This window comes from Mirounga angustirostris, unplaced genomic scaffold (genome assembly GCF_029215605.1).
Source record: "Mirounga angustirostris isolate CCGP_5_RB_7025 unplaced genomic scaffold, mMirAng1.0.hap1 SCAF_9, whole genome shotgun sequence".
NCBI classification, from domain to species: domain Eukaryota; kingdom Metazoa; phylum Chordata; class Mammalia; order Carnivora; family Phocidae; genus Mirounga; species Mirounga angustirostris.
In genome coordinates, this window is record NW_026991717.1 from 61,396,228 (window position 1) to 61,413,822 (window position 17,595).

Sequence of the window (17,595 nt, forward strand, 5' to 3'; positions counted from 1 at the left end):
GTGAGACAAAATGGAGCTTAGAAATACAGACGTATTTAGAAAAAGAATAAAGAAATGCCTCAGAATGATGGATAGAAATCCAGGATTGTGGCTATCCCCAGAGGGGAAATGACCATGTAAGCGGCACACAGGGGGACTTAACTCTGTTACCACTGTTTTATTTTTTACTCTGGGTAGTGGATTTATGGATGTTCACTTTGTTACTCTCTATACATTTTGTATGTCATAAAATTGCTTAATACTTTTTTAAAAGGAGAAATTCAAATTAGAAACGAAGCCGGGGAAGATGTGCTTTGCTGGGAGGCTGATTCATGTGGGCGCGAAAGCAATTTCCCCTCCCTCCCCCCATCCTCTCCCAGCTGGATGTCTTTGGGTTAAAAGGTCATCCTGAAGGTCAAGTGTTGAGCTCATTTGTGAGTTCTTATCCCGACTTGCTCAGGATATGATTTCCATTTCCTGGGATCTTTCTGCCATCTGTTTCTTCCTATGCATTATCTCCGGGCCTGCCCCATCCTGCCTGCCTTTCCCTTCCGTCAACTCAGCCTTACTCACTGGGGAAGGATGGCTGCCTCTTTCCACTCCCAGCCGGAAGGAGGAAGAATCATAATTCCTATGATTAAATTCTAGGCAGTCACTAGAGAGCTCTTGCCCCCGCTCTAGGCAGGAACAGTAACCAATGCTCTCTCTCCATTCCAGTGTACCTGGTGTTGAGATGGAATGATGAAGGCGATGGTTGGTCCTCCTATGACTAGGAAAGGCTTAACCTATGCAGGGATGTCACAAAGGCAACAGGTATGTGCGTGGGAGGTAGCAGTAGCATACGGTTGACTTCCAGAGTCAGGGACCAACAAAAGATCTCAGCAAATCCTTGAAACAAGAGCAGGGATGGGAGCAGATGGGAGAAAGCACTTGGAACAGTACTTCCCCATGATGCCCGAAAGAGACCCCTGAAAATAAAAGCACAGACATGTACCTCCTACCCTAGATGTGTCCTGGAGGAGATAAGGTCTCCCTAATCTAAAGACATAAAGGACTCAGTTCAGGAGACAGAGAATACAACCCAGGTAGTCCTCCCCTCCCTTCTCCCTAATGGAGAGCCCCGAGTAGAGTCCTGCCACAGAGGTGGTGGCCAGGTGTATTAGTCAGAGCCCCTTCAGTCATGAGTGGCAGAGTAACAGAAGCTGGATTCAAGTAAGTATGAGGTCTCCTGGGTCAGGGGATGCCTTTATTGTCTCAGGTAATTGATAAGTCCAAGGGATATGTGGGCTTCAAGCATAGCTGGATCTAGGGGCCCAGACCACATGCTCAGAACTTTCTCTTTTTCTCCGTATCTCTCAACCTTGCTTTTTTTCTTTTTTTCTTTTTTTCTTTTTTTTTTTTAAAGATTTTATTTATTTATTTGACAGAGAGAGACACAGCGAGAGAGGGAACACAAGCAGGGGCAGCAGGCAGAGGGAGAAGCAGGCTTCCTGCTGAGCAGGGAGCCTGATGTGGGGCTCGATCCCAGGACCCTGGGATCATGACCTGAGCTGAAGGCAGTCGCTTAACCAACTGAGCCACCCAGGCGCCCAACCTTGCTTTTTTTCTATGTCAGCTTAGTTTCTTATGCTAAGCCCTTCTATGGGGTGATGTCTCAAAGCTTACGTCTTCCTTAGAGTTCATAATCTAGAGAAAAGAATAATATCTTTTTCTCCCTCCCACTAATCTTCCTCTTCCCCCATATAATCCTAAAAAAGAAGAAGCAGGAAAAGATCTAATTGTTCCTGAACTAATCTCTGAATCTAAGGGGATGGGAATGCTGACTAGCCAGGCTGGCCAGGGCCCCACCTCTGAGGAAGGAGGAAGATTCCCCACGATTGACAACTCCATAAAATCCCAAATGTGCTTTTATCAGAAGAAGGGGAAAGGAATTCTGGGGTCATTATGTGCACATACCTGGGATCCCCCACACAGACTCAATTGCCTCTTAACCTCAGAATTGGCTTGCGGTGCCTGGGTGGCTCAGATGGTTAAGCATCTGCCTTCGGCTCAGGTCATGATCCCAGGGTCCCAGGCTCCCTGCTCCTTGGGAGCCTGCTTCTCCCTCTGCCTCTCTCTCTCTCTCATGAATAAATAAATAAAATCTTTAAAAAAAAAAAAAAAGAATTGGCTTGAATACGTGAAATTGTTCCATATAGATTTTGTTTAAATACTGCAAAATAAAACCAGAATACAATCAAATTATTTTATCTCAAATAATTATAAATCTAGGAGTAATTATAAATACTCATAAATACAAATAATTACAAATTGCAGGTGTGGCACACCAGGTTTGTCTCTGCTTTAAAAAATATTTTCAAGGGGCCCCCTGGGTGGGACAATCAGTTGATCTTCCAACTCTTGATTTCAGTTCAGGTCTTGATCTCAGGATCATGGGATCCAGCCCCACACTGAGCCCCATGTCAGCCTTGGAGCTCAGTGAGGAGTCTGCAAAACTTTCTCTCTCTCTCTCCTTCAGTCCCTCCCCGCTCTCTCGCTCTCTCTCTCTCTCTCTCTCTCTCTCCAGGGAATAAATAAATCTTTAAAAAAAAGATTTTTTTTCAAGAAAAGTTAGAAATAATGGAGCCAGTCATCTAGTTTGCCCAGGATTCTGGTTTTAGCACTGAAAGTCCCTTGTCCCAGGAAACCCCTCATTCCTTGGCCAACCGGGTCATTTGGTCACCCTAAATGAGCCTTTAGTTATTGTTTGCAGCAAACGGGAGCTAAGGGCTCCAAGCCAGGTACAACAGGGGCCTGGTCTGCACTATTGGGCCCAGTGTCCTTCCCTCTGAGGATGTGCATCACCAGAAAGAGGACTGGCACCCCCTACTCCCACCCACCACACCCCTACAAAGGCATGCACACAGAGGGAAGAGGGAGGTGTCACCTGCACTTGGCAGGAGATGGCTACAAGCCTGCCAACTCCCACACACTCGGGACACGAGGCCTGAGCCCAGCCCCCTCCAGGGCCCACTCTGGACAGAGCTGGAGGACCAAGCTAGCAGCAGGAGGCGGCTCTGCCAGAGGGCTGGCGGCAGGCGGGGAGAGGGCTCCCACCCCTCTGCTCCTCACAGACCCAAGGGCCCCTTCTGCCTGCTGTGCTTGGGTCACCCCCATCTTCAGGCTTGCCCAGACACAGCCTGGATTATAGCAACCCAGCTGCAGAGTCGGCCCCAAGGGCGGCCCCACCCACGCCACCGCCAGGAATGCCCTTTGGCCCAGTGCAGCTTCCCGGCAGCTCCCCTCTGCCCTCCAGGCCCAGGCCCTGGAGCCCACCAGCCACCAACCAGCCAGCGCTTGTAAGGGGGCTGGGCGGGGGTAGAGGAGGGCAAGCAGCCAGGGGCGAGTGGGCCTCCCAGAAGTCACTGCTGTGTCAGTCACCTGCACCACTCACCACTTCCTCCGTGCAAATTCTTTAACTCAAACCCTGGTCACGACACCAACATCGACCAAGTACCACTAAAAAAAAATCCTCAGGGTATTTTGCCTGAACCAGTTACAAGGCTTACACGAACCCCGAGTCTGGCAGAGCAAGCAGGGCTGAGGCTTGTGGGGACAGGTGGAAATGGGTCTTTAGGGTCACGTTCTAGGACCCCCAGGGGCTGACGACACGAATCCAGTTTGTGGCTCAGGAGCTTGAACCGGACGAAACTGGTGGGGAGTTATGTTCCTCCGCTAGAGCTGGTCTAGAACCAAATTCAGGTGAAAGAGCACCACAGATGCCTGGGGGGCTCCATCAGTTGAGTGTCCAACTCTTGATTTCGGCTCAGGTTATGATCTCAGAGCCGTGAGATCGAGCCCTGCTTCGGGCTCTGTGCTCAGCCGGGAGTCTGCTTGAGATTCTCTCTCGCCCTCTCCACCCCCAAAATAAATAAATAAAATCCTTAAACAAAGAAAAAAGAGCACCAGTGAATGGGATAGACTAGATCCATCGGATGCAGTTCTTAAAACAACAGCACCAGTACAAACAGCCCTGACACATTACCCCAGGGCTGAGCTTTTTAGAAGACTCCCCCAGTCCTCTCCCTGTGGAGTCTGGGGTCCCCCCAGGTTCCCTGACTGAGAAGCGGATGTCAAGAGACTTGGAAGAGTTTGGGGGTGCTTGGTCAGCCAGCTTTAGACCAAGAAAAGTGAGGGCCGCTTGTCACCCTTCTGTGGGTGAAGCCAGGAGCTCCCTCCACATCCATCCTATGGGTTCCTGTGGGATGGGAAGGCCAAAGGGAAGGGTGAGGGGAGGGGAAGAGAAGACAAGAGAAAAGAGCGAGAGTGGAGAAGGGCTGAGGATGGGAGGCTCTGTTCTGGGGCCTGGGATTGTCACATGAGCCCCTAGCTCTGGGTCACTTTGTAAAAATCATTCAGTCCTAGCCATTCAGCTCATAGGTATTTTCCCAGGAGAAATGAAAACATATATTTGCACAAAAACCTGTGTGCGAATGTTTACCGCATCTTTATTCATAAGTGATAAAAATTGGAAACAGCTTTGTCCTTCAACTGATGAATGGACAAACGAATTGTAAATATTTTTACAATGGAATACTACACAGCAATGAAAAAGAACACATGCAATACAGCTACATGGGTAGATCTCAAAAACCTGACATTACACAAAAGAAGTCAGTCACAAAAGACTGAGCACTCTGACCCATTTATGTGGAACTCCAGGAAAGACACCTCTAATCTGCAGTGACAGCAAGTAGATCGGTGGCACGCTGGGGCCAGGGGAAAGGCCAAGGACTGACCGCAAAGGGCTATGAGGCAGCGTTTGGAAAGGATGCAAATGATCTACATCTTGATTGTGGTGGTGATTACACAGCTGTGTATGTTTGGCAAAACTCATCAAATAGGTGTGTTTTATTGTACTAAGTTATACCTCCAAAAGTTGATTTTTAAAGTAAAAAAATAAGTCAATCCACCAAATGGTCACTTTACCAAAAGCACAACCATCCTACCAGGCCATCCGCAAGTGCCCCATCATGCAGCATCCCCTGAGCTGGGGCCTCAGCCTCCCCAAGCCCCGCTGCGCGGTTCCGGCCATCAGCCCACACGGCCCCATCCTCTCCCACAGGCCCACAGCCCTCCTCGCTCCGGGAGCCTTGCAGAGTTTCCATGAATCTGCCCTGGCCTCTTTCGTCTGCCCTCCAGTGGGCAAAGGGCACCGCTGGGAGACCACATCTCCCAGGCATCAGTGGGAAGCAGGACAGACGTGCTCTCAGCTTGGGGGTCTCCAGAGTCTCTAACTAGTAAACCCTTGCTACTGGATGGCGGAGGTGGGCACATGCCATATCTGTTATTTATAGGAAAACTGAGGCCTAGAGAAATTCTGAAGCCATGTTTCTTGTTTTTTTTTTTTTAAGATTTTATTTATTTGACAGGGAGAGACGCAACGAGAGAGGGAACACGAGCAGGGGGAGGGGAGAGGGAGAAGCAGGCTTCCCGCCGAGCAGGGAGCCCGATGCAGGGCTCGATCCCAGGACCCTGGGATCACGACCTGAGCCGAAAGCAGAAGCTTAATGACTGAGCCACCCAAGCGTCCCTGATGTGATATTTTTATACATTATGAAACGATTGGCATGATAAGTCTAGTTACCATCTGTCTGTCACCATACACAGTTATTATAATATTATTGATGATTCCCTAAGCTGTATGTTATATCCCCATGGCTTGTTTATTTTTATAACTAGAAGTTCGTACCTCTTAACCCCCTTTACCTCATTCATGAGCACCCCCTAAACCCTCTCCCCTAGTAACCAACAGCTTGTTTCCTGTATTTATGAGTCTGGTTCTGTTTTCTTTGTTTTGTGTTTTAGATTCCACATATAAGTGAAATCATGTGGTATTTGTCTTTCTCTGACTTATTTCACTTAGCGCAATGCCCTCTAGATCCATCCACGTTGTTGCAGATGAAAAGATCGCACTCTTTTTATGGCTGAGTAATATTCCATTATACATATAATATTATATATGTATATATATGACACCTCTTCTTATCCATTCATCTATGGATGGACACAGAGTTTGATTCCATATCTTGACTATTGTCAGTAATGCTGCCATGAACATAGGGGTGCACGTATCCCTTCTGATTGGTGTTTTCATTTTCTTTAGATAAATAGTAGTGTATTACGGGATCATACGGTAATTTTATTTTTAATTTGTTGAGGAACCTCCATACTGTTTTCCACAGTGGCTGCACCAGTTTGCATTCCCATCAACAAGGGCCCCCTTTGCTCCACGTCCTCGCCAACACTTGTTATCTACTGTCTTTTTGGTAACAGCCAATCTGACAGATGTGAGGTGGTATTTCATCGTGGTTTTTTTTTTTTTTCATTGTTCAAAATCATCTTTATTTATTTGTTTACTTATTTAACCCTTCCCCTCACCCCCACCCACCGCCCCAAGGATAAGCTCCAAGAATGCTGTGGTCTCTTCCCTAGTACTTTGCAGAGCCTGGAATGCAGAAGATGCTCCGTTAGGATTTGCTGTAGCAATGAATTAGTCTCTTTCCATGCATAGGTGCCTTATCCTGCTTCTAGTGAAAGGTGAACAAAGATAAGGAGGAGGAAGGAGGAGACCTTTGAGTGTGTACTTAGTGGCTGTTTCAGATGTCCTTGATCTGATCCAATGCTCTTCCTTGGCTCAGGCACAAAGACTTCTGCTTGGTGGGGAAAGAGGGCTGGGCTTTGGGAACTGCAGCCCCCAACCCCCACCCCGAGCTCTCAAGCCTGCTGTGCCAACCCCCTCCTCCAGGGCCAGGCTCTTCCTGTTACTCTGCCTGCCCACAGACACAGGAGGAGAGGGCTTTGAGCGAGCCGATGACCGTGCCCCAAGCTGAAGACCTTGAGGGCACAGTCTTTAAGGGGTTCCCCTTGGCTTCAGGAGCCTCCTGGGGGACACGTGGACCGACTGGGGAGGAAGCTGGGGCCACCGTCCCACTGCGGGGTGGCAGGGTCCCCCCGGCATGGGCCAGGTGTCTCCCACCCAGAGGGCCCCCTGAGTCAGGTGGGGCCGGTTTTCTCCACAGAACAAGATACAGGTCTTCATTGGAGGAGTGACAGGTCCTAGATGGGGACTGGGGGCTCGGGGCGGCACTGGGGGTGCCACCAGGGAGAGCTGTTTGCCACGAGCACAGTCAATGACAAAAGTGAGGTGAGCGGTGGGGATGGCCTGATGGCAGGCCGGCTTCCCACCCGAGCTGGTCTCCAGATCTGTCTCAAGGCCCATGACTCTGGGGCTGGCTTGTTGGTCACTGGGGTCTTCCAAGTGGGGCGGGGGTCACAGCTGCTGCCACAGTGGAGAACTTCTAGCTCTGGGAGGAGGAGAACTTCTCAGCAGCCTCTTCCAGGATATTCATTGTGGTTTTGATCATCTTTTTTTTTTTCTTAATCCCCTTGGTAAATCTTTGATTCTCAGGAGAGGATAATTCCTAATCAGAGTCCCTCACTCCAAAGCAGTGTCTGTTCAGAGTCCGTTTCTCCAGAATCAGAGCCTAGTAAGGAGCCAATGTTCTCCCCCAGTGTAATGTCATCTGCTGCAGGTAGCTGGCGCCACGTGGGCTCCATGGCCAGGTGACTTTTGCCCGATACCCAGGCCCTCCCAACCGTTTAAAGCAGCCATATGGAAAAACAGTGTCTGCCTATGTGGACTTACCCCTACCTAACCACGACGGACAGGACTCTGCTCTGGCCTGGCGGGGCCGACTAAAGGCAAAATGAAGAAATGAATAGAATCTGCAACCCGCCCCCTTCCCACCCCCCCCCCACCCCCCGCCATCTCCCTCTGACAAGCCTGCTCTGGAGTCAGCCCCCTCCTCCACAGATAAGCACACCTTTATCTTTCCCGAGCCCCAGCCCCTTAGGTCCTGAGTGGCAGCTAGAGAACCTGGGCCAGGCTGCATGGAGCCGATCGGGCATGTGGAGAGGACGAGACCCAGCAGCATTCCTCTCAGGTGCAGAGGGAGAGGTGGATCGGGGCCTTTCGTAGCCCACGGCTTGCCCCCGGGGGCCACACGGGGCTGATAAAGGAGGCATGCCTGCCTTCCAGCGCTCGCAGGCCGCACAGTGCTACTATTCACCTGTTCTACCCCGGGGGGCGGGATTTGCTGTCTTTCTCAAACACTCTGCTCAGGAACTTTCCCTGAGCTTTACCACGGCCGGCAAAAATCATGATTCTTGCACTTGATATCCAAGACTTTCTTTGGTCTCCTTTCTGAGTCTTCATCCCCTTGCTCATGCTATCTCGCCTGACACAGATGCCCCTTCCTGCTTTATTCATCAGGTCTCTACCCTTCCTTCAAAGGCAAGTGCAAGGTCTTCCTGTGGCCAGGCAGCCTCTTCTGACCTTTCCGGCCCTGGGTGGCGATGCTTTCTGAGTGGCATATTTTCACACCTCTCCTCATATGTGACAGGATCATCCGGAGACCACTTGTGTGACCTTTCCGACTCACCCAAATAGACAGGAGCTCCTTGGGCAGGGATGATGTCTTGGTGTCTCTGGTATTACTGTGCATCACACATCTCTGGTGAAAGCATCACTGACTGAAGGTCAGCATGTCCTAAGCGCTTTATCTCCTTTAGTCTCCGTAACCACCCCATGAGGTAGAAGTCATTATGCTTTCCATTTCACAGATGGAGAAACTCAAGTGTATAGGGATAAATTCACCCAAGTTCAGGCAGCTAATGGATAGCAGAAGCGGTGTTCAAATCCAGGTCTTTGAAACTTGAAAGTCTAGACCCCTAACCAACTATATCATGTTCAGTCAGGTTGGAGACAATGGCAATGTCATCCTCACGGAAGCGACCAGTGACAAAGGGTAAGTGCAGTGTACAAAAGGCTCCAGCCAGTCTTGCTATGTGAGAGAGAGTCAAGAGCTAGGAAATAAAACCTATCCTCTAGTTGAAACCAGAGACCACAACTGTTAGGAGCAGGAACTTCACAAGATGGAGTAATGTTGGGCTTTTGACACAAGCACTTTCAGGATGCGAAGCGCTCGGCTGGGCCTTAAACATCTTGTTATAAAGAGGAAGAATGGGGGGCGCCTGGGTGGCTCAGTCGGTGAGGCATCTGCCCTCGGCTCAGGTCATGATCCCAGGGTCCTGGGATCGAGCCCCGCGTCGGGCTCCCTGCTCAGCGGGGAGCCTGCTTCTCCCTCTCCCACTCCCCCTGCTTGTGCTTTCTCTCTCCCTCTCTGTCAAATAAATAAATAAAATATTGAAAGAAAAAATAAGAGAGAAAGAACGGAAAATACTTGTGAGCCATATCTATTGACAACACAAAGAATATTACCTTCTTTGGGATGAAGGTCCTTTCTTGTCATGTTTATGCACATTTTGTATCTCCTCATGAAATGGAGTCACGTCTAGCTTGTTGGCCAGAGGTTCTGATACGTCTCGACATATTAACACTCATCTCCCGATGTGTGTCTCGTTAGAGCCAGAAGTTCCGGGGTCAGACTGACTTGCCTCCCAGTCCTGTCACTTACCATGGTGACCCTGAGCTAATTACTTATCCTCTCCATGTCTCAATTCTTTTTTTCGTGAGATAATAACACTAGCTACTTCACAGGTAATATAAGATATGTAGATTAGTCTTTGTCACTTTGTTTACATTCAGTAAATGTTAGCCACTTCGTTTCTATTGACATCTGCGTAATGTTCCAGGTGTGTGAATGCGTCTGAACATTCAAACCATTCCTTTACTGGTGGGGTTAGGTGTTTCCAGTTGATGAACAAGACAAGCAATATCTCTACCCTATAAAAGGTTACAGTCTGATAGCAAGAGACAAAAAGAATCAATGAACAAGATAATCCAAGATATGATACATTAAATCAAACCAAATAACCACAGTGACCCAGAAGCAAGTAGGTGGGTGAGAGGCATACATGTTCTGGAGGGCGGTCAGGTAAGAGTTGCTGGAGAAAAGGACATTTGAGCAGATCCGTGACCATGAGAAAGAGCAGCAACACAAGAGTCAGGGTCAAGGATATCAGGCCAGGGAATGGCAAGTGCAGAATCCCTGATGTAGGAAAGAGCTTGCCATGTTCCAGGCGGGGAGGGCTGGTGTAGCTGGAACTTGTGCGTGAGGGGAGGAGGAGAACAGACGTGAGCAGCCAGACCACACCGGACCTTTCAGGGCCATGGCAAGAAGTGAGAGCCCCCAGGGGCTGGGGGATTTTACTCAGGGCCATCACAGAACCTAGCTGATGTGGTTATTTGGTTTGATTTAATGTATCATATCTTGGATTATGTTTTTAGGAGACCACTTGTGCCTTCTGCAGAGAAAAGCTTGTAGGAAGGCAAGAGTGGAAGCAGGGAGACCAGTCTGGCTAGTGCAGTCGTCAAGCTGAATGGAGGTGATGACTGGCACTAGACCAGTGGCCGTGAAGCTGGGGAGCGCTGGAGGGAAAAAATCTCCCCTGAGTGCCGAGGGCTGAGGATGTGGAGTGTGGAGTGTGTCCTCTTTGGTCCCATGAGCCCTGTGCTTGCCCTCTTGATTGGTTGTTATGTCTTTGTACCCACATATCCTTCCCCATTCTCTCGTTGTTGGGAAAGGCAACTATGATTCAGCCTTCTCAGCGTTTTCCGATTTAATAGCTACAGTGAAATCTCACTGGTGTTTCAATGTGCCCTTCCCTGAATGCAGATGATTTTGAGCATCTCCTCAAATGCCTGTTAGCCTTTTGGGTTTCCCTTCCTACATAAACTGCAAGTTCCAATCTCTGGTCCATTTTTACGTTGGCACAGTCATCTTTTTCTTGCGGATTACGTAAGAACTCTTTGTATATGCTAGATGTTGATCCTTTGGTGATTTGCAAAAGCATTGAAAATACCTTTCATCATTCTGTCTGCATTCTACCAACTTTTTCGGTGTGTTCTTAGTTGATAGAAATCCTTAATCCTTATGTAATGACATTTAGAAATGTTTTTGCCTTATGGTTCATGGTTTCAAAGTGTTGTTTAAGAAATCTTTCTTATCCCCAGATCACAAGTAGAGTCTCCTACATTGTCTTCTATTAACTTTATAGTTTTCCATTTCAGGTGTTGATCCCATTTACAGCCTTTTTTTTTTTTTTTTAGTATAGAAATAAGTGGGAATACTGTTTAATTTGTTCTATTTAGGGAGCCACTCATGTCCACATCATCTGTTAAATAGCTGTTCTTTCCCTATTAATTTGTGGTGCCAACTTTATCAATGATTACGTTCCCTTAACTATCAGGGCGTGTCTCTGATCCCTTTATTTTGTCCCATTGGTCTGGTTCTTACACCAACAACATGCTGTTTGTCTAAGTGTGGCTTTGTAGTTTATCTCAGAATCTGGTAGGGTAAGACACTCCTGTTTACTAGTATTTAATTAATTAATTAATTAATTAATTAATTTATTTATTTATTTATTTATTTGACAGAGACAGAGAGAGCAGGAACACAAGCAGGGGGAGTGGGAGAGGGAGAAGCAGGCTCCCCGCTGAGGAAGGAGCCCGATGTGGGGCTCGATCCCAGGACCCTGAGATCATGACCTGAGCCGAAGGCAGATGCTTAACTGACTGAGCCACCCAGGTGTCCCTTGTCAGTATTTTTAAACGATGGGTTTATTACCCATGGATATTTATTAAGAGGACTAAATTTGGGATATATTTTGCAGGTAGCAGTGTGCTTGTGGCATCTTTTGCTTTACTGAAATTTTATGTTTCTGTATATTCAAATCTGGTAACATATCCTTATTGGCTTCTAGGTTTTGTACCTCATCTAGAAGATTCTCTTCATCCCAGTATCTTATTAATATTCTCTAATATCTTATTTTAAATCTTCTATAGTTTTATTTTAATGGTTAGATATTTAATCTGTCTGGAATCTGTTTCTGTGTTGTTATGAAATTAAGATCTAACTATTTTATTCCAGTGGCAAGCTGGCTTTTCCAATAATGAATAACCCATCCTTTCATCCATATTTGAAAGACTTCCTTTATCATATACTAAAATTCCATATACACATAGGACTGTTTGGGGGCTTTATGTATTTATTTTTTTTTAAAGATTTTATTTATTTATTTGACAGACAGAGACACAGCGAGAGAGTGAACTCAAGCAGGGAGAGTGGGAGAGGGAGAAGCAGGCTTCCCGCTGAGCAGGGAGCCCAATGCAGGGCTCGATCCCAGGACCCTGGGATCATGACCCGAGCCGAAGGCAGACGCCCAATGAATGAGCCACCCAGGCGCCCCTGTTTGGGGGCTTTACTTGCTTTACGGAAGGTACTGGAATCCAGAATTTGTTGGCAAAGGATGGATAAACGTCGGATGCATTTGAGCAGGAGGATGGCAGATCGAAGGGGTGGTTACAAAGCTCCCTGGCCAGCCAGGTGTGTGGGGGATGAATCCCCGAGAGGAGGACAAGGTTGAGAGACAGATGCCACTGGCAGGATGGGAAGGAAGGGACAGGCACCAGAGGCATCTTGAAAGAGGAAAGGTGAGGAATTCACCCTTGTGGGGCTCTCGGGGAAGTGATGTCAGCTGAACCAGCGGAACAAATGTACTTTTCAATGCTGGCTTACCTGAGGCCAAGGGGCTGCTGGCGAGAGGCGGGTCCTGGTCACCCTAGTCAGTGGGAGTCAGTTAACGAGGCCCCGGACACTGCCATGGGCAGAGGCGTCCGAGGACGCAGGTTGGGGTTTCTGGGGGAGATCTCAGGCTCCCTGCTCATCCAGGAGGAGAGGGGCTGGGTGGGAAAGAACTCAGTCCCTTCCACTCTGCAGCAGCAGTTTAGAATTTCCCCACACAGCGACTCTGGGACGAGGGGAGAAAGGGGACCTGGCCTGGAGTATCAGCTGTGTACCAAGAGAACTGTTTTAGCTTAAAATGTGTGTTCATTTGGAGACGTGTTAGATGAGAAGGGGAGGTTGATGCAGTTCTTACTTGGTCACATGGACTGGCACTCCTTACTCGCCTTCCCAGCACACTTCCCACCATCCCCATGGAGGCCCTTCTCCCCTCCAGCCCCACTTAAAGTCCGCGCTGGACCCTTTACCCCTGAGTTCAGCTCCCTCTTCTCCCTTCACTAGATCATAAATTCTTGGTCCTTTCCTTCCAGACCCTGCCCTGAGCAGTCAGCACAGAGCTGGGCACACAGCGGGCAGTGAGGGCCTGCTTGCTGCTGGATTGTTCCCCTTAGTTTACCACCGCACCAGCTCCCACGTGGGTCAGAAGCCACACAGAGGGTGCGGAGGAAGGGGCTCCAGCTCACCTCCTGTTAGCCTCCTATTCAATTTGATTTCATTCAGCTAAATGGGGCCCTGCTCTTGAGGCATTTATGGACAATGAGGAAATACAGGGATTGGAGACCTAGATTTTTCCATGCATTACCTTGGATGGATGGAGCGGGATGTGGCTGGGCTTCTTCAGTGAGGAGAGGATTAAGTACCAGGCTTTGGGGAATGCCCTGGAGTTTGGGGCTTGCCCTGGGCCTATTTGATAGGCAAAGGGTAAGGGAGTGAAGGGAAGGGAGAGACAGGAAGGATCCCCAGTGAGGAGGTCCCCCAGGACTCACCATACCCCTCACCCCTCACTTTCAGGACACTGTAGTGCTGTGGGTTGGGTTGCCCGCAACATCAATCAGCATTGCCTTGTTAAAGTTCAGCTCTGATCATGGCACACTCCTGCTCAAAAACCATCAGTGGCTCTTTATTGCTTATGGACTAAGTTCAAATTTAAAGCTTGGCCTTTGAGGGTCACAACTACTGGGCCCTAATGTATCTTTCCAGATTTGTTCCTTCACAGAGCATCCCTCCTCTCTGCCCAACTTCTACATTCCCACATCCCCTTCCACACCTTACTATTCCAGACTACTTGCATAGCTGAGCATACCCTGCTTTCTGGCCTCCCTATTTTTGCTCATGTTCTTCCTTCCTCCTAACATACCTTTCTCACCTATCATTAGCTTTTGAAATCCTAGCTATCCTCTAAGACCCAAATCAGGCGCCACCTCCTCCATGATCTGCTTTCCAGATCTACTCTTTCGCTTCCCAGCCAACATCTACCTCCTATTTTCTGGGCTCCCTAGCCAGTTATTAGCTATGTGACAGAGCTCTATAAACCACAGATGTTTACAAATGTGAAGGATTTGTATTGCTCCTTCTAGGATGCCCCCTGTTACCATGGGAGACTTGGACCTCTGAGCCTCTGAGGGGTTGGACGCATTTGTCCCCTCACCTGCATTATCAGCAACTTCAAGCCTGGAATTTCCTCTTTGTAGCATATATACAGTTGGTGCTCCCTAAGTGTGTGAACGAAATTGAATTTAGCGGATTCCACTGAGGGGTGTGGGTGCTGAGTTTGTGTCCTTGGCAGTGGGGTAGATGGTAGGGGAGGGGACGGATACAAGCTGAGAGGGGTCCAGACTGAGGCCCCATCTGCCTTCTGGAGGGCCAGACAAGCAGAGGGGAGCAGGGTGGGGGGCACCTCTGCCTGGCACAGGAAGAGGTCCCACAGATACCACCAACCGGTTCCATCCCTGCATTCGGGCCTCATCAGTCCTGTGTTCGGATCTCACCCTCAGTTTCACAAAATTGCTTTAATATGTGGGCCAGAAAAGCCGGTTGTAGGGCCTCGGGCGATAGCTCAGGCAGGAAACTCCCAGTGTACCTAGCTGGGTGGCCGAGCAGGCGAAGTCACCTCACCAGTCCCCTGAGTGAGCCCGCTGTCAGGCCAGAGATAGGGATCAGCTGGGTGGAGCAGAAGCATCCTCTAAGCTGCCCTGAGATAGGCAGAGGCTGGGCACAACCTCTCTCCACCTGGCCTCCCAGGAGGGAGAGCTGGGGACACTTGCACTTGACCCTTTCCTCACCAAGGATTCAGGCAATCACTTTTTCTTCTCCCTCTAAGTTTGACCATCATCCCTGCCTCCCATGTGGTTCCTGCCCACAGCTCCTGGGCACCAAGCTGTGGGACTATGCGGAGTTTAGGAGGGAGGGTACATCCCCCATCCCCCCCCCCCCCCCGATGCCCAGAAGGGTGTCTCTGAGCCATGACCTTGATAACCTGAAGAGAGGGGTCTTTCCCAAATCATGGCTGGGCTCATCCTAAAGTTGTGAGGGCCCAGCATACTCTTCTTACCACCCGTTCCCTTGGACAGCCAGGCGGTTCTGAGTTTCTGGGGGCAGCAGACTGCTGACCCCAAGGGTCACAACCCCCTACTCGTTCCTGCATTTCCAAGATCTGAAGGCCTCAGGGTCCCTTGATACTAAGGAGTCGAGGGCCCCCATCTTCCTACCCACCGTAACCCCTCCCCATGCAATCCCAGGCACAGCAGAGAGGTGTCCAGAGGGCGGAGCTCTGAGTCAGAATATAAATACCCAATCCTGCCACCCAGCTGGAGAGCCGCCACGATGCTCAGCAGCCAAATGCCCGCCTGGCTCTCCCACTACCTACCAGACCTACGCCAAGCAGAAGATGGCAAGCCTTCAGCCCCCTGTGCCTTGGAGGTGAGGGAGCCGTGCTGGGTAGGTGGGCCCCGAAGCTGAGGGCAGGAGGCAGGCACCAGGAGCACTGGGAACACTGTAGACCCCAGAGACACAGAGCACCTGGGCTTGGGCGGCCCCGACCTGGCACCCGGGGTTGTGGTCTGGCCCGGTTGGGGCTCCTGGGTGGATGGCCCAGCTGAGGGTACCCACAGACTCGACCGGGTGCTGTGGTGTGGCTCAGGGCCTTCTGGGGCCAGGCCAGCACCCAGGTAGATGGTGCTTAGCACTGCCAGGGTGGATCCGTGCTCGCCTGTCCTAGTGGTGAGCGGGCATTTACCCCATGGACATTCTAAACTGCCATGCTGTGTGAGTGTGTGGTGTGTGTCTCGGAAGGATCGGTGGCATTGCCAACCTGTCACATCAGCCCAGAAGCCCAGCTGGGTCTGTGGTCAAGACTCCTGGGTCCATCTGACTCCTCGTAGCTTCCTAGGGAGACGCTGGGGTCAAAGGTCAGGTAGCCAGGGCTCTGGACCAGCTCTGCCTCAGCTTTCCCACTTACTTCAAGCTTCCAGTTTGCCATAGGCACGCCATGGCCAGGCCTGGCAGCAGCACCTTCTTCCTCATCCTCCTCTCCAGGCCTCTCCCCCGGCCCACACTGAATCCCTGAATGAGATGAGTGATGCCCTGAAAATGTCTTGTCCTTTTGGAGACCCCACGCAGCCTCCCAGGAGCCCAAGGAGGGGAGCTCCAAGCTGCATGGTGTCTGGTGCCCTGTTGCCCTGGTCAGGATAGGTATCACCTTCTGGGGTGTCCCCACATTTCCCCACAGCCCTCAGGGGGGCTGGAAGAGCCTCTGGTCAGCACCTGTTCCTGCCTCCCTAGTCTGGTGGAGCCTCTGGAACCTGGGCTGGGAGGGGGGAGAGCTTCCACAGAAAGGACAGAGCACCTTGAAGGGGGGCATGGAGCAGCTGAGAACTGTTCCTGTCCCTCTCAGGTCCCCGAGGCTCCGTGCCTCAGAGCTGGACTTCTTGCCCTGACCCCTCGCCTAGCTTGTGTGATAAAAAAGGAAAACAGCCATGGTAGCTCCTCCCAGGAGTGCCCTGGTCTGGGATGTTGCTCAGACTAGCTGGGTAACGTTCTGAGGTCCCATGAAGTCCCCAACCCAATGGTGTCCTTTCAGGGAGGGCCCACACACCCTGGAAGCTATCACCGGGCTGTTGGGAGCTCTGACACAGGTGTTGCAAGGAACTGGTGGGATGGATACACCCAGCTCTCTGGGGAGGAGGAGGTGGCCTCACCAGCCAGGCCTGCCCTGAGAAGCCCTGGGGAGGGAGTTCCTACAGGCTCCCTAGGAGCTGTCTGCCTTCTCCTGCACTCCAGACCTTGTGGACTGGTTTGGTTAGGGTTCGCCTGGCCCTGGGGTAATGGGGATCACACCCACCACTTCTGAAACCCCACGTGTCAGACCCCCTCCCCATCTCCCACCCCCACATGGGAGCCTGCCCCCAGGAGCCCATTGGTAACTATTCGTCTGACCGACTGGTGGTGACAGCTAAACCTGGGGTGCCCTGAATTGGCAGCTGAGGGCTTACTCCTGCCTCTGCTATTAAGTAGTCCAGTGCATGACCCGGAGCAAGCTTTTAGCCAGTTTGGTTAACTCTCGGTGAGAGCCAGCCCCCGGGCGGCTGGAACGTGTGCCGCCCTGTGATCAGGTAGATCTGCGCCCGAGGCCTGGCCCTGCGGCTTCTGCACCATGTGCCCCTGTGTGAGAAGCAGTCTCCCTAAACCCAGGCTTCTCCTCCACAAGGTAGGGCTAACAGCACCTTCCTCGGAGCGTGCTGGGGGAGCTAGATGAGAACAGAGGCAGCGCACCCCGTGCGGGCTCCGGGCCTGGCGCACTGGTCCTGCCTATGAAGCTGGGGGCGGGAAGGGGGACTATTGGATTGCCTAATAGCCAGTCCGGAGGGTCAAAGAGCGACATCTTTTCCACATGAGCTGGCAAGATCCCCCTGTCCTGAGTAGGTCTCAAGGGGAAGTAGAGTCCTGGCACTCTCAGCCCCAGGAATCCAGGCCCGAGAGGAGGCTGGAGCCGGAGCTGGGTGCCTGCGGCCTGAGCAGCTGTGCCCTTTCT

General features: G+C 50.7%; 2 protein-coding genes across 5 annotated transcripts in view; one reads left to right on the forward strand and one right to left on the reverse strand.

Annotated features, from left to right (window-relative positions):
* PLA2G4E (phospholipase A2 group IVE) overlaps positions 1–17,595 on the forward strand; it is a 68,166-nt gene that overhangs the window by 18,061 nt on the left and 32,510 nt on the right. The window contains exon 2 of one of the 4 annotated variants that reach the window (XM_064570603.1): positions 697–792. The exons of the other annotated variants lie outside the window; for them this stretch is intronic. Within the exon in view, the coding sequence (XP_064426673.1) occupies positions 718–792 (75 nt within the window). The 5' untranslated portion in view covers positions 697–717. The remainder of the gene's footprint in view (positions 1–696; positions 793–17,595) is intronic. 4 annotated transcript variants of the gene reach the window in all.
* SRARP (steroid receptor associated and regulated protein) lies at positions 6,783–7,240 on the reverse strand. The gene is given in 2 exon segments (XM_045901673.1): positions 6,783–7,009; positions 7,012–7,240. Coding segments are annotated over 2 exon segments (456 nt in total).